Source organism: Trifolium pratense, linkage group LG2, assembly GCF_020283565.1.
Source record: "Trifolium pratense cultivar HEN17-A07 linkage group LG2, ARS_RC_1.1, whole genome shotgun sequence".
Taxonomy (NCBI): Eukaryota; Viridiplantae; Streptophyta; class Magnoliopsida; order Fabales; family Fabaceae; genus Trifolium; species Trifolium pratense.
This window is the reverse complement of record NC_060060.1, coordinates 42,588,213-42,604,457: the sequence shown is the minus strand read 5'-3', so window position 1 is coordinate 42,604,457 and position 16,245 is coordinate 42,588,213. Positions and strand designations below refer to the sequence as shown.

General features: G+C 33.4%; 2 protein-coding genes across 2 annotated transcripts; one reads left to right on the top strand and one right to left on the bottom strand.

The window, feature by feature from the left end:
* Window positions 1–700: 700 nt before the first annotated feature.
* On the bottom strand, window positions 701–13,137 carry LOC123907707 (stromal processing peptidase, chloroplastic). The gene is made up of 25 exons (XM_045958077.1): window positions 12,784–13,137; window positions 12,429–12,681; window positions 11,283–11,518; window positions 10,682–10,880; window positions 9,771–9,815; window positions 9,449–9,556; window positions 9,156–9,344; window positions 8,774–9,070; window positions 7,670–7,771; window positions 7,023–7,157; window positions 6,458–6,682; window positions 5,436–5,639; window positions 4,949–5,119; window positions 4,663–4,812; window positions 4,330–4,467; window positions 3,998–4,225; window positions 3,770–3,922; window positions 3,411–3,537; window positions 3,182–3,302; window positions 2,801–2,921; window positions 2,633–2,713; window positions 2,190–2,291; window positions 1,866–2,016; window positions 1,393–1,524; window positions 701–1,041 (listed from the first exon to the last, which is right to left on the bottom strand). Exons 1-24 carry the CDS (start codon window positions 12,945–12,947, stop codon window positions 1,433–1,435), a joined length of 3,792 nt encoding a protein of 1,263 aa, XP_045814033.1. The 5' UTR covers window positions 12,948–13,137; the 3' UTR covers window positions 701–1,041; window positions 1,393–1,432.
* Window positions 13,073–16,005, top strand: LOC123904734 (serpin-ZX-like). Its single transcript, XM_045954360.1, has 3 exons — window positions 13,073–13,076; window positions 14,345–14,613; window positions 15,145–16,005. The coding sequence occupies exons 1-3, from the start codon at window positions 13,073–13,075 to the stop codon at window positions 15,949–15,951; spliced, it is 1,080 nt and encodes a 359-aa protein (XP_045810316.1). The 3' UTR covers window positions 15,952–16,005.
* The last annotated feature ends 240 nt before the right edge of the window (window positions 16,006–16,245 follow it).

Below are 16,245 nucleotides of genomic sequence, written 5' to 3'. Positions count from 1 at the left end.
TTTGGTTTCTACTTTTACCTAAGTGAGAGTTTAGTCATTAACACAAGTTATTTAGACCTTACGAAACTTTAAAATATAATTGAATGCATGATTATAGAGAAAATGAAATATGCATGGTAATTGTAAACTAGTTTTACATACACCGATACTCCGCAAAGTAAATATTTAAACTACATCTCACAATATAAACTTAAGTATTTTCCGGTACAATTGTTTGCTGTGTTGAAACAAAGAACTTGATGTCTCTATATATAACATTGAACTCTGTCACCCTTCATTTATCTAAGTAATGTGAGACTTCTTCAATATATTTCTTTGACTTTTTTTTTTACATTGCAATCAACCCCAACACAGCTAATAACCATTACATTGAAAGTGTTAGGGATTTCACATGTTATGATAAGGTTATGGTTTATAAGTTTCATGAGGATGATGAAGATTTATGGGTTGTTTGTATTTTCTAGGATTTGAGTTGAAGATGATTATAAAGATGTGGGTTTTGATCAAAGATGATGAATATTTGAGTTTTTTTTTTAATAATTAAAAACGAGGGTAGTTGTGTCATTACCAGTATAATTGATGAGTCGACAAGTATAAAACACAATCAACACTGCCACATGTACAAAAACATGACACATCATCAAAAATATGGGCTCAAATGATCTAGGTTTAAAGGTGGCAACAATTTAAGTTAGGCTAATTTCCAATGCAAAGAGACATGATAGGATTTATTTTCTCTCCAAAAACAATATGGCCAACATTAAAAAATGGCACCTATACATCTTTAGCCTATTCTATATTTTCTTTAATCTAATCCTACAAAAGTATATAATCAGCAATAACAATTTACTAGTTGTTCAACTAAACATACATAAAAGGATGATTAAGGAAATCAATCAATTACAATCCAAGAACCACTTCTTAGGTTGATGGAACTGCTTGGATATTGACTTGTTTGAATGTTAAATCAATCCAGCAGCCTCTTGTAATGCTGCCAATTCTTTGAATAACGACTCGTAACTAAATTTCTGGGCATAGCTCCTGTAGAGATGCACAAAATTAATTTAACACTTGTTGCAAAAAAACTAAAACAAAACATTTCTAAAATCCAAAAAAAAAACAATGAAAATTTAATTAATAAAACACATTATATATAGTCCCCGTGAGCTTAGTTCAGTTGGTAGGGACATCGCACTATATGTGCAGGAGCCCAAGTTTGAACTCGGGACACTCCACTTATTCACCTTCAAGGTGGATTTTCTAGCCACTAGGCTACTTGAAAAAAAAAACAAAAAACAAAAAACAAAAAACAAAAACATTATATATATTACACTGTATCTTCCGAAATCTATAAGACTACAACTAAAAAATAAGTATAGCAATAATACTAACCTCCAGGTCTTAGAGCAACCAACATTGTTATCCAAAAACATTAGGTAGTAGGCCGTGTCATTGTAGATAAGCCTCGTCCCACCGGAAGAATGCCTGGATAACCTTCACCTACTTCTTCCACTTCTATAGGAGCTGCATAATAAGCACAAAAAATATTGTAAAATTAGTCAATTAACCACAACTACACCATTTGTAATGGTCCTAACGAGACAGATTTTATCTTCCAAAATGATCTGCTACTGCTAGAGCTATGCATAGACAACGTCTCAAAAGAAAAAGTTATACTCCAAAATTTCAAAGGGAAAAAAGAATTTTAATGCTCAAATTCAGTAATTGAAGCAACAATTGTCAAAGCTACTCAAATTTGGAAATGACGTAGTCTGTTTTGTGTTCCATAGTTGTGAGTTGTGACACATATGGACCTCAGAGATTAAGTGAAATCCAAAATTAACCATTTTAAGAAAACACTGTACCTTCTATGTTTTGTGCAGTCTGGGCACCAGCAACCCCAATGCATGAATATAGAGAATCTTCATCTACTTTCAACTGTTCATATGCAAGGTATGTATCCTCAATAGTAGCAGCTTCATATAGAGAAGTTAGGTCCTTGATACATGATATGTCCTGGATTCCACAATCAACATCACAACAATGCAGAAAACATAGAATCATGTGAAAGTAAAAATATAACAGAAATTGAGACTTTGGCAGGACTGGAAACTTCAAACCAAGTTTAGATGGCAATAAAAATCTGAATATACTGATTGCATTTCAACATTCAGACATTTCTATCTCACCTTCCTTGGAACAGAAGATGCTTGCAAGTGAGCTAGCAATCCCAACCAGTATGCATTTGACTTAATTTCAGCTTCATGTCTCATAAGAAGGGTCCGTTTAGCCTACAATAGAAAAAAGCAACAAAGAAATTCTCAAAAATTTCAAGTCATAAAAGAACATTGTAAAAGGAAGAAAATTCAAGTCATAACATCGTAAAAAAAAAAAGAAGTAAATTCAAGCCATATTCAGAAGTAGAATGAGGCCACAACTGCCAAGTGCAGGTTTCCTAGCCAGAAAGGTAATTACTCTCTTGAAATTTAATCAAAGAAATGGAATAAAAAGCAATAGATCAAGTTTTTGAACACTGATAAAAACATGTGTAGCAGAGAGTTTTTTTTTTTTTTTAAGTGGTGTAACTGAAAATTGTAACGTAAAAACAACCGAAGTATATTTAGGTACAAACCCTGTCCAATTCCCTCTCTGTAATTTGGTTGCTATGCAGACCTCTAAGAACACTCTTACATGCATCAACAGCTTTGTGTACCTGCAAATCAATTACACTTGAAACTTTGTAAACAGAAGAAAATCGACAGGAAAAATGGAGTGACTGCTATAAGAATGTAGCTCGCACCTTGCCTGGAGTTGATGTTACGGAGATCACATACCACCCTAGTTTAAGCCTATCAAACAAGTTTAATTCGAATGACACGTCGTATGTCAACCCCAGTGAATCTCTGACTGTTGTGAAGAGCCTATGCAGAAAACATGCAGTGAAGCTTTTTTAGCCTAGTTGGAGATTTCTTTCATTCAAATATTTTAAAAATAACATTTTTATATTCAGGGTAATAGGAGAAGTCTTGGATATTTTTAAGACTCTGTCTCCAAAGTAAGGAGTTGTCCCATTTGAAGCACCAAGATGATTGAGCTGGCTTGTTTTTTCCAGACTGGAAGTAAAGCATGCTGTCCAAAATTTTCAAATTAAGCCAAATAGTAGGTTAGTAGAAATACATACCTAGAATTTATAATTTCAGAAAGCAGTCCCATTGTTATTCCAAAGAAAAGAGGATGACTACGGAGGAGGCTCTTTTGTGAACCACCTTCTGTTTGTAGAGCATCAGAGCTTGTCCCATTATCTGCACAAATCATTCCTAGCATTTAACAACTAATAGCAATTCTCAACAAATTACTTTGAAATACAATACATGATCTGATGACCATAAAATAAAATCAAGATAGTTCACCGTTGACTGTTGATGCATTTTTAATTGTCTCTAACTGGTCATTTCCATCAACAGTAAAACCCCAACGGTTTGGTGCAGGCCCAGCAATATAAGCGCATGCCCTCTCATCAGTATCATTTAAGAAAACCTGCAAAAAAGGGAAAAATCAGAACACACGTGTCACGAGCAATGTTTTGAAATATCTCCAAGTTTTCGGGATTCATATCTAATATACAGCTGGTATATATATATATTTGGACTGTTTCATCAAATAATAGTGATCAGAAAGTTATCAGTGTCTAGTTCCACTAATTCTGAAAGTTCAGAGAAAACAAAATCTGACTAAGCTACTAAAGGGTAATTTCTGCTTAGTTTCTCACTTCTTGAAACTGCAAACCGGATGGAGATAATCGAAATGATGGTGGGACGAATCCTTGCTCGCCTTTAAAGTTTCTTGTGGCCTGAGCTGTGCCAAGGTAATCTAGAATACATGATTCAATGTCCTCCTCAGTGAAGTCACCTACAATGGATACCTGAAAAACATAAAACAAATTTTAGTTTTTGAATATAATGGCCAGCTATATTCATTCAATATAATAATAGCAAACCTCCATGTTATCTCCAACAAACTGATTCATTACAGCATCCTTAACAGATTGGAGAGTTAAATTTTCTAGTGAACTTGGTGTGGGCTCAGTAAATCGCTCATCTCCATCCAACATTGCTACCATAAGTTTGTGAGCAGTTGAGCGTTCTAAACTCTTGGGGATGGAACGGTAATATGACAGATACAGTTGCCTTGCTCTATCGAAAGCGTCATCTAACCAGACACTATGCTGCACAACAGAAACAATGGTAATGTAAGACAACGAGATATTTATAGATACATACATCATACGACCATAAGAGTTATAACAGTAACAACTGACAAGACGTTTACCTCAAGCACCATGTGAAGTAATTGAAAGGCTGCACGCATCCCGTTGTCCCTTAATGTAAAACGGAACTCCATAGATATGAACTCCTCCGTAGATTCTAAGGAGCAATTTATCAGGTGATTTACACAGAAAAGTTCAACCTGTCATTTATTTATGAAATACAACACTCAGTAAATGGAGGTGTACATTAGTAGTTAGACACTGAAATTGTCCTCACTGTGCAGATGACACAATCGCATTCACAAGATATTCAAATAATTAAACTTATGTCATCAGAGAAAATAAACATAATCCATACATTAACATTTGGAACATCAGCTGGTAAGAAAAGTTACCTGCTCCCTCGAGAAGTTGCCAACACGACCGCCCTCACTAAGCGTCCTAACACCCACAATCACAGATCCTCTTGAATCAGAACTCTCAGCTGCTCGTCCGCCACCAACAATCAGCCGCATCACGCCACTTTGTGTTTCACTTTTAGATATCTGAGCCACCATTTCTAAAACATGAGATGGAGAACAAAAGACACCTCGGAGCATTGAATGCAGTACGATGAAAGAGCAAGGAAAAATGAAAATAAGGTACTACAATCATGAAAACCTTAATATAAACACAACAAACCTTATAGTTCACAGGAATTCCATTTGCAAGACGTCGCCGGGTGATTCCAGTTTCCTCATCATGAAGCTTTGTAGCATTTGTTTCAGGACTTACTGGAATAAACGCTGGCTTGCGCTGCTCTTTTAACTCTTGTAGATTTGATGATAGTACAAGTTCTTTTGGAACCTCAAGCTGCATATGCATATAAGCAATTAGTTGAGCAGTCATCAAGATGCGCCCAACTCATAAACAAAGTTGGATATCACAAATAGAGTTTCACCATTCATAAGTAATGAAACAAATGCAATTAGTGTGGCAGATTCACATCATAGCACATGAAGAATAAATTCACCACTCATATTGTGGTTATAACTCATGAAACAACATAACTTTTAAATGTAATCAAAACATAGTACCAATAAACAAGTCAGCAGTTATTAGGTAACTTGATATTTCTAATGTTAAATCAGGATCAACTAACAAAGTTTTAAGTTAAAGAAATAGGTACCTCGGGTTCTGGCTCTATAGGTTCATCCAATCCAGATTTGATAGCATCTGTAATTTCAGTTGGTGATATCTTGAACTCTGTTTCGCCAGCTCCTTCGATATGAACTTTTTTGGGAACACAAGCAACAATTGCGGCAGGAAGGGGTGCAGTAGGCTTTCCAAAATCAGCTATGAATTCTAACACCTGTGCACCAATAGAATTAACCTGCACCGAAAGATATTTAGAATAAATAAAAGTTACTAGTTATACTTTTATATCTTGCACACAAAAAAATTAACATACGTTTTCTGTGAAATAATTCTTCAATATACTTATTAAATTACAATATAATACATTAATTACAATTTGATTAGTTTTCCAATAAAAAAAATAGAAAAATTTCTGCTCAAAACAACCAGAACACCAAAAACTGACTTAATAAAGGGAGAATATTACAACCAACTGAAAATTTATTTACAGTACGGTCAATACAGTTGACAATGACCTAATGAGTATTTTGAACATTTTAGTTTTCTAACTAGGACAAAGATGAGCTACAAGAAAACAAACCAAAAAACCGTGAAAGAAACTAGCACCTACTTTTCAGCACACAAGGAATGCGGAAATCATTAAGAAAAGGCAAAATCAGGATAAATGAAATGCTTGTAGTGAAAATTCTAAACTCAATGCAAAGAGATATATCCACACTACCACTTTGTATCAGATCATGCTGTCGGAGATATCCCATGTTGTCTTCTTTTTAATTATTGTAGATTATCTTGTTACTACTTACTCGAGCAGGTCATCAGTTAATGTGAGATTGATTCTTATCTTAGAAAAGGAATCGCTTAGTAATTATTTAATCTGGCCAATACATACTACTGATGCACAGCTTTATATCAATTAATTTTTCATTAATTCATTCAAAGTCATGCCTCCAATAGAGACTTGCATCTATAAGTAGGTTTAATTAAATAAGAGTCAGCAACAGCAAAATAAGTATAACGAAATGCACATTTTCCGATGACCAGTAATGAAAATACCTCGTCAAGGGTAACTGTCCCAGCAACACCAAGTAAACTTTCATGCCCTTGTCTCTGGTCCATAACTTTATGGCTTAGTGCATCACTTTCCATGATAAAATCCAAGTTATCAACAGAAGAAACATTATCAATCATGGCTGCTAGGTGTTCGCTATCTTTCAGAAGTGCATCTAGATAGCGAGTTAATTCACCCTGGGTAACACCAAATTCTTTAAGTCTGCGAACCTACATCATACAAATTTATATTAGGCTATGATAATAGATTAAACACTGTAAGGGTAGGCCATCATTCCAGCAATTTGAAACCTAAATCGATTTAGGTTTTACTACGCATTTGCAACCAAATGGATAACGGGGACAATTGTAAGAGTAAAAAATAATCATAATGACAATTGAACGTTTTCAATTCATTGTCTTAAATTCAAGTTGTTTTAAATATCTTTCAAGGTTAAACTAAGGAGAAAAACCAGCAATTGAACTATAAACAAACTGAAACAATCAATCGAAAGAAAATTAAAAATTGCACTATTGCAAAGACAGGTGGAGACCAGCAGAGAAAACAAACCTCATGAACAGCAACTCTAATAGCATTTTGCCAATTCTTTGGTTCTGCAGTTATGGTAAGAGTGGTCACAGTACATCCTTCCCTTCCAGAATCACTATGATCCAATTCAACTGAAGTGAACGGTGGATTCGAACTCTGTAAATTTCATTCATCAGCATCACAACATATTTAGAAGCTAAAGGATAGACTACCCAGTGGATTACAAACCACCAAACATTAAAAAATAAATTAGAGTGACATTTAGATTGAACTATGATCTGAGCTTTGACTGTTTGCACACTGGTAACCTTTGTAATGTATAGATCAGTACAGAAAAATATAGCCATGTTGCTTAAATTGATGTCTAAATTCACATAAGAGTATCATTTTCTCTAACGTTTCTTTCTTCTAATTATTATTCTTCAGAAGTATTAACAAAAACTAACAATTTTTGCAGCACCATTGGGTGGGAGGAATATTTATAAACAACAAAGGTGCAAAACAGAAGTTGTACCCCAGAGCAATTGAACCATCTTGTACTAATGCCAAAAAAAATGAATCAAATACTCATATATCACATAATGGAAGCCAAGTAAGTTCTTGCAGTAGACATGTAGAAAGACGTGAAGAATATAGCACTGTAGCACATGAAAAGGACTTCAGCTCACCTTGTATCTTGTATTAATACGAAAATGAAGAGCTGACAAAAATATTCTTTTCATCAAGACAATACGCAAATCTCCGTATGTTTGAACCTTATTCACTGGAATCTGCATAAGATTTCAATAAGATAATGAATAAAGAGAGATGGAACACAAACACTAATCATGTCTACAAGTATTAACTAACACAATAGAGGGTACTATGTTAAAAAAGTGAGGATATCTCTTGCCAATCCCAGACAGTAGCATATGGTGCATCCAACTCCAAAAATGCTATGACAAGATGGTTGTTTTACCAATAATTATAGATACTAAATATAGTTTATACCTAAAGCATAAAAATGGTGAAAACTCAAAACATAAAATAGTAACCCAAATTAAAGACACTCATATAATCAAAAGTTTTAGTCCTATAACATAACCACCATCTATCTAAGGAATAATTATGTAGTTAATACTGTAGCAAAAGTTGAGAGAAAAATGGGGAAAAGGCTGGGCAAACAGGGATTTTGTGCCTGTTTAGAATCAGGGCTGCTATAAGAGGGATTGTCTGCAAAAAGCTGCAACCATTGTCACACTGCTAGAGGCCACTGATATAAAAGAAAGTGTTTAGAAGCTAAATGCCACCATCCAACACACACTAACACTATAATGGGATGATTTGACACTATTAACTACTCTGGTGGAAACATGACATAACATATAAATCATACATAACACAAATAACTTATATATGTGCCTGCGGGTTTTTTGTTTCAGAATGACAGGGACAACTTGCATATGAATCAGTGCAGTTTCCACCTTATCTATTATGCTTGAGCACTAAATATATTCTATTTATCATAGTAAATCAAGAAAACATCAATTAGACACCTTATAAGAATACAATACTTGTTTATCTGAATTGTTCATTAGAGTATTAGACACCAGTAGATCTTAATGAACCAGTAAATCACAAATCTCCTTTACATATATTATACCCAGTGTCCTCATTGACCATTTTTCTCCACGCAAAAGGTCTATAAAACCATCCTTGCAACGAAGATATCAGCTAAAAAATAAAATCGACAAAAAATAAAAAAGGAATAAGATAATGAAACCTCTTCATACCTTACAAAACATATTAATTGAAAAGTTCTGAAGCAACTCATGTTGAAATATTTGTGGTGGATTCAAATTTGCACTGCTTCCAGGAAGTGACCAATTATGCTTCACAGGAGGACGTACAGCTTGTCTTTCCTTAATAAATGTTTTTGATTGATCCATTGTATTGGTTGATCTTTCAATAGAATTTCCACCTAGACCAACTGACAACTTAGGAACAAGAAAACTGGCCATTGCACCAAATGCACTTGGTGTGGCCACAGAAGGTTTCTCATTGTCTACACCAGTTTGTCCAAAAACAGCCTGCATAACCATAGTTATTATTGTATAATACTCATGAACTGTAAAATTGATCAACTGATGCTTTGAAAATTTATATTTGACATACTTCAATCTGGCTAACAATCTTTGGGATGTTGTCAATATCCCCCACAATGTACAATGTAGCATTTGCAGGGAAATACCAACGCTCGTGAAATTTTCTTATTTTATCTGCATCCCACTTCTTTATTTGTTCTTCTAATCCAATTGGAAACCTTTTGCTCAGCTTGTTTTCAGAATGTAAATGTTGTAACAACTGCAATCAATAAAATTAAAAGGAAATCAAATACTGATAAAAGAGACTGGATCAATATTCTAGAGAAGAATCAAGTTGATTCTAGAAGATATTATTTTCAGCACCTGGCAATCAACTCGATACTCTATTGTGTTCATCATTTGAAGCTCTGAAAGTATAGCACGCCGTTCTTTTTCAATTCTAGATGGAAGGAACTTTGGGTGGAAAGCTATCTGCATGCATCAATAACCATAAGGTGTGAGATAATGCTAGTCTAGAAGTTCCATAGTTATCGTTACCATTTGTCCCCTTAAATGCCTTTACAGATAGCTCATGTAGGGTCAGATCAAAAGTATAATACCTAGATCAGATGAAACATCTTGTCAAATCTAATATTTGCATTTCTACAAAGTAGATGTATCTTACACGATAAGAAATAAAGTGTACCTCGTTCAGGGCATCCAGAACAGATGGAAGAAGATCATCAGAATCCTGACACACAAGATTCACCAATAATCAACCACAACAATAAATATATATGCCTAAAGAATCATTATGCCCAGTCACTCACACCACACTATTTGTAATGAATATATAAGAAAAAATGCAGGATACATAAATAGAAACAGTATGCAGTTTAAACATGTTAAGGAAGAAGTTTTAACACAAAATAAGTGTAGTAAACAAGAGCACTAGATTTTGACTTTTAAAATATTCCCTTTTCCATTTCATCTTTCTTTCTCAGGTGAAATTTCTCTCTCCTACGGATTGAGCTTAATGTCCCTTATGGTTGAAACTCTTTTAAAGAATGTTATTCACATTTCAGAGTGCAGACGAGCATAACTATTTCTTTCCATGGCAATGACATTGACGCGGGTTTACCTTTTAATGTAATAACTTTCAAGGACTGCACATTCAGTGTACCAATTGAACATTGGGAATATTCATGACAGTTTCTTCTTACAATTTCAGTTATAAAATCTACAGTTTGTTAGCACAGTGCTGCTCAAAATGTAAACTAATCAAATGTGTACCAATTGAACATTGGGAATATTCATGACAATTTCTTCTTACAATTTCAGTTAAAAATCTACAGTTAGTTAGCACTGTGCTGCTCAAAATGTAAACTAATCATATTCGCTACAACACCAATAACTTCCATGTACTGCTTGGTCAGAGATACATGATAAACTTCATTTTTCCCTGTTCACATAGGCTTGATTTGAATTAGTGTGTTGAAAGTTTGTAACAAAGAAATGTTTCATAAACATCCAAAATTCCAAATGAAAAACTAAACTACCACTGACCTAATATTTGAACCCTAGACAAAAAACCACAAACTCACAAAAGGTCCAAACCTTGGTAGTGGTAGGAGCATGGATGTGAAACACTGTATGGTGGAAATCTGTATAAGCATTTGAGCGGGCTCCGGTTCCCAAAAGCTTCTCACGTTTTTTACTTCCTAGGAAAGCAACATGTTCAATCATATGTGCAATTCCTTGCTCATCATCCTCTTCGTCTATCGATCCTGCATGAACTTCCATGTGCGCTTCAAACCTATAATAGAAACAAGTGGGTGCTAAGAAGTCAGCCACAAGTGGATTCTAGAGAAACTGCATACATATGTACAGCCCCTGTTTTAGATTTCTTGCCATCAGCGTATTACAGCAAAACAATGTTTAAAAGAGAGAGCCTAAAACTATATACACATCGAGTGCATCATTTTATCAATTTGATCATTAAAAGGACACACTAAAAAACACTCAAGGATGATAAATCCGTGAAATCCACAATTCCACCTTAAAAACACAATCTATTTTTGGATTCAATTCCGAAAATTGATTGAAATATCATGCATTTCTTTTCTTATCACATCAGAAAGCATTCCATTCCATCTCATAGTCGATGTACTATTATTAAATGTCAAATTGTCAACCTATCATCATTTATTGAACTCACCTTGTTGGTGGAACCTTATTTGGCAAAATCAAATAACGCAGCCCATTCTTTAGTTGACCTCGATGCAACTTAGGATGAGATGGAAGTTCAGAACCCAAAAACTCCTCTATCCTTTCCAGTTCAGAATCAAACAAACCTAAATCTTGTTTTTCAGCAACACCATCAGGCCAAGTTGTGCTTGCAGCATGTGGTTCATCTGGACCAACAGTTGCATGCGGAACTTGAACCCGCTTAGCCTGAAAAAAATACAGCAACACAACTACATATGAAAAAAAGAACACTGATTACGCCTAAATCCAATCAAACCAAAAGCACACAATATAGGGCCTGTTTGTTTCAGATTTTTCACCAAAAAAATCTATTTTTTTATCTTGTGTTTGTTTCAGATTTTTTTCAAAAATCATTTTAGTAAAAAAAATCATTTTTTTCGTCAAAATGAGAATCTATTTTCAATAGCTTTTATCAAAATCCATTTTTTTATCACTCATCATCCCTCACCATCTTAAAAAAATAGATTTTTATGATTGTAAACAAACGGCAAATAGCTTTAGATTTTCTTCAAAATCTCTACAAAAAAAAAAATCCATTTTTTTAAAGCTGAAACAAACATGCCCATAAAGTGAAATGCTAACAAGTGCCTCGTTAAGAAGATCAAAAAAGAAATTTTATCTTGGGAATTATGCACCGACTGCACTCAACACTTTGAAATTTAAAAAATGACTTTTTCTTCTTAACTACTTGTTAGCATGACCCTGATATAAAAAGTAGAATTTAAAAACATAACCACTAGAAATTAGAATATTAGACAATGATGATATAATGTCTTCAAAGACTTATCCACATGTACTAGAAGCTTCAATATAACAAAATATCAACTTTCAAACATCAAATTACTCTAAATATTGGTAATATAAAAAAAAAATAATCAGTAAAATAATAAAAATGAGAAAAATCTAAAAGAAAACATAGTTAGTTAGTTAGTAAATTGACAAATAGTTACCAGGCAGGAAGAAAAATAACTAAGCACCATAAAACACTATACACTATTTTTGCAGGACTGAATCAAAAAAAAAAAAACTTATAAGGACTAAAACCAAAAAAGCAGGGACTAAAATCATAAATAAACGAAATAGTAAAAAATCTTACAGAACCAAAACGGAGCTTATCCTTCGATAATCCAAAAGACGAATTATGGAAAAAAGCTCCGGGAAGAAATCTAGAAAGATTAGAACGGCGTTTCTTTGTGGAAGCAAGACAGCAAGATGTACAGCTTTGAAATAAAGGTGTAGCAGTGGGTTGAGAAAGGAAGGAAGAATAATGTTTCCAAACATCAGGCTTATTAGTTCGTCGTAAACCTAATCCGCCCTGAACAACAACTCTTCTTCTTGTTGTTGTATCACTGAAAATAACAACAAAGAAACGGTTATTGATATGAATAATTGAATGAATTAGAATGATGAATTGGAATAATGAATTGTAAGAAAGTAGAGTTGGTTAGTACCGTGGAGAAGATAAGAAGAAACGGTTGTTGTTGTTGTTACGGAAGCGAGTGGAGATTGAAGAAGGGCGATTATAACGATGTGGAGGAAGAGAGAGGTTAGTGTTAGTTCCAATTCCGATAACGGAGGTTGAAGTTGAAGCAGCCATAGCCATAGGCATAGGCATAACGATGAATGATGATAGCTTCTTAACCTTACTTAGGCGCAAACACACTCAACCTCTTCTCTTGTGATTGATTTTTTTTTTTCAGATTTTTTTTCTTTCTTTCTACTTTTCTCTCAGAATTGTATATGTGTATGTGATGATGTATTCTACTTCTTTACTAGTATAACTTACCCGTGCAAATGCACAGGTTAATGTTCAATGAAAAATATAGATATTTGATGAGAATTTTTTTAATTATTTGTAAAATTAATTTTATATTTAATGTAATAATTTATTTAAATATGATAAATAATCCAAATTTTGGAGATTTTAAGGAGAAATGGTAGAACGGAGAGTGATACTCCACTCCCTGTTCCCAACCCACATGTTCGTATATTTGTTCTTTTATTTTCATAAAAAAATGTCATTAAGCAAAAACTAATCTAACGGTTAATATATATTAGTTCTTAATCGTCATCTCTCTCCTTTAGACATTTGTTTTCTTCTGGAGTATTTTAGCCCATGTCCCCGTGTGAAAAAATTTCACATTTGTGTAATTAACAGTATAATTATTTGTCATTTGCTTGACACAAAAAAAAATTATATCATTTTTTTATGCATATCTCATTTGTTAATGGTGCAAATTTTAAAAAATTTATCTATTTGTTTATATGTTTGGAAAATAAAATCAAAGTAATACATGATATTATTACTTTTAATTCTTTCTTTTTTTATATATAAAATCATTGTTACTTTCCTTACTTTCAATTGATATTTATCGTATTTTTTATATAATAAAATCTACAAATGTATGTCCCATCCCGTGTAAGTTATTTTTTGCTTAATACCTCCATGTAGATTATTTTTTTTTATCAATATCCCTATTGTAATATTATGTTTGGTATAAATCACTATGTAACTTTTTTTTAGTAATAAAATTAATAAAATAATAAAATAAAATAGAAAAATAATCTATGAAGTCAATTACTTCATTCCTTTTATATTTCAGACAATCACACCATTTTCTCTGTTCGATAAGTATGAAGTTTAAGAATAACTTTTTTTGTGAACAATTAAATTACTATTTTTTTTTTATATTCCTTTTAAGGTGAGTATTTTTGTTCAGAGATTCTTAAGCCTTCAATTTTGTTTTGAAACATATTAAGCCTTCAATTTCTCAGTTCCACATTTGGCCAATTCGTTCTATATAATTTTTTTTGATAAGCAATTCGTTCTATAGTATAGTCCTTCGAGGAGTTTCTATTATTTTATCAGTATATTTGTTAAATATCACATGAAAAATTAGACAGACAAAAAAATAATGAGTAAAAAAAAAAGTACAACATTTATTAATAATAGTAAAAAAAAAACATTTATAAGCATGATTTACACCAATAAAAAATAATATGAACAAAAAGTGTCTCTCTTTGTTGTTCTTAGCGTCATGGCAGCTGGATCAGAAGGCTATGCTCTTGACGAACTTCTTACCTTCCTTCAATTTGACTCCATCCACAATCTAATGTCATTCTTCTCTCAGCTCGTCTCCCCTGCTTTGTTCTCTGACGATCGTATGTGTTTTATCAATGGAATGTGGGCTGATGAATCACTTCCCCTTTCTCATTCTTTTAAACAACTTGTGGCCACTCATTACAACACCACTTTGGCTTCGGTTGATTTTAAGACTAAGGTATGTACTATCACTTTCTATATATATATATATATATATATACATCATAAAGGGAGCTCGGGAAAAATATGTTTTCAGTCCCTACTTTTACGTTAAGTTTTGGTTTTCGTCCCTGTATTTCAAAATCACTTGTTTTTGTCCCCAATTAATTTTCAGTTTTGGTTTTAGTCTCAAATGTTAAAAATTATGATATGACAGTCCACGTATGATGCCACATGTCAACAGAATCCTACGTGTCAACGCCACATGGATTTTCGTTAGTCAACGGTTAGTTGACCTAACATTTGAGGCTAAAACCAAAACTGAAAATTAATTGAAGACAAAAACAAGTGATTTTAAAGTATATGGACGAAAACCAAAACTCAATATAAAAGTAGGGACTGAAAACACATTTTACTATTAATAATATATTTGCCGTTAAAAAAAAAACATAATTTTTTGTAATCTAAATTTCTTTTATTTCCTCCAACCAAACATTATGAAAATGTTTCTCAAGAAAACTATTCATTTTGATTTTGATGTTTTTTGAAGGGTGATCAAGTGTGTCATGAAGTTAATTTGTGGGTTGAGAAAGAGACGAATGGCCTTATCACAAAGCTTCTTCATCCTAGTATGGTAAGCAAATTACCCACAGGGCTTGTCTTTGCAAATGCAATGTGCTTCAAAGGTGTGTGGAAACACAAGTTTATGGATACAGCTTTCCAGCATAGTTTTCACCTCTTCAATGGCACCAAAGTCATTGCTCCCTTCATGGATAGCAAGCAGAGGGAGCACTTTATTGGTATTTTTGATGGTTTCAAAGTCCTCCGTCTTTCTTATAGACAAGGCAGGGATAAAACTCGTCGGTTCTCCATGTATATTTTCCTTCCAGATGCAAAAGATGGACTTTTGGCATTAATTGAAAAGCTAGCTTCAGAATCTGATTTTTTGAAAGACAAGTTTCCTCGGCGAAAAGTGGAAGTACGTCAATTTACTATTCCAAAATTCAAGATTTCTTTTTCATTTGAAGCTTCTAATGTTCTGCACGAGTTGGGAATGAGTTCACCTTTCTTTCTAACAAAAGTGGTAGAGGGAATGAACCCTCCTTTGGGCGTGGAAAGCATAAATCACAATGCTTTCGTTGAGGTAAATGAGAAAGGCACCATAGCTTCAGCAAACACTGTTATGGTGGCATTAAGAGGTAGTCGTCGTGCCACTCCTACGGACTTTGTAGCTGACCATCCTTTCCTCTTCTTAATCAGAGAAGATTTCAGTGGAACAATTCTCTTTATTGGTCAGGTTCTCAATCCTCTTGATGGAGCAGATGAACATACCACACACATATACCGAAGAAAATGAAGATGATGATGAAAGTTAGCAATCTCATTATCTAATTATTATATTTTGTGATTAGGAAGGTTCATGTTTTTCTTTATTATGCTGATATTGAATTATTACATTATTTTATTTTTGGTCAAAGAATTTTTTTATGTTGAATAAATATGAATAGCGACCCTCTCAGGTACACTTGCCAGTTGCTAAACCAAAAATTTGACAAATTAAAAATTAATATGCATGGGGTTAATTTGTCAAATTAATTCGCAGTATCTTTTTGAGTTCTTTCTTTTATACTTGTTGACAACTGAAGCTTAA

Bases quoted from the DNA above. Each gene is read 5' to 3' on its own strand.
- LOC123907707 (XM_045958077.1), bottom strand. From the start codon at position 12,947: ATGCCTATGCCTATGGCTATGGCTGCTTCAACTTCAACCTCCGTTATC. The intron at 9,345-9,448 runs GTGCTGAAAATA...TATTGATTGCAG, and splicing joins AGTATCGAGTTGATTGCCAG to TTGTTACAACATTTACATTC. The intron at 7,772-8,773 runs GTATGAAGAGGT...AATCTTATGCAG, and splicing joins CAATTAATATGTTTTGTAAG to ATTCCAGTGAATAAGGTTCA.
- LOC123904734 (XM_045954360.1), top strand. The intron at 14,614-15,144 runs GTATGTACTATC...TGTTTTTTGAAG, and splicing joins CGGTTGATTTTAAGACTAAG to GGTGATCAAGTGTGTCATGA.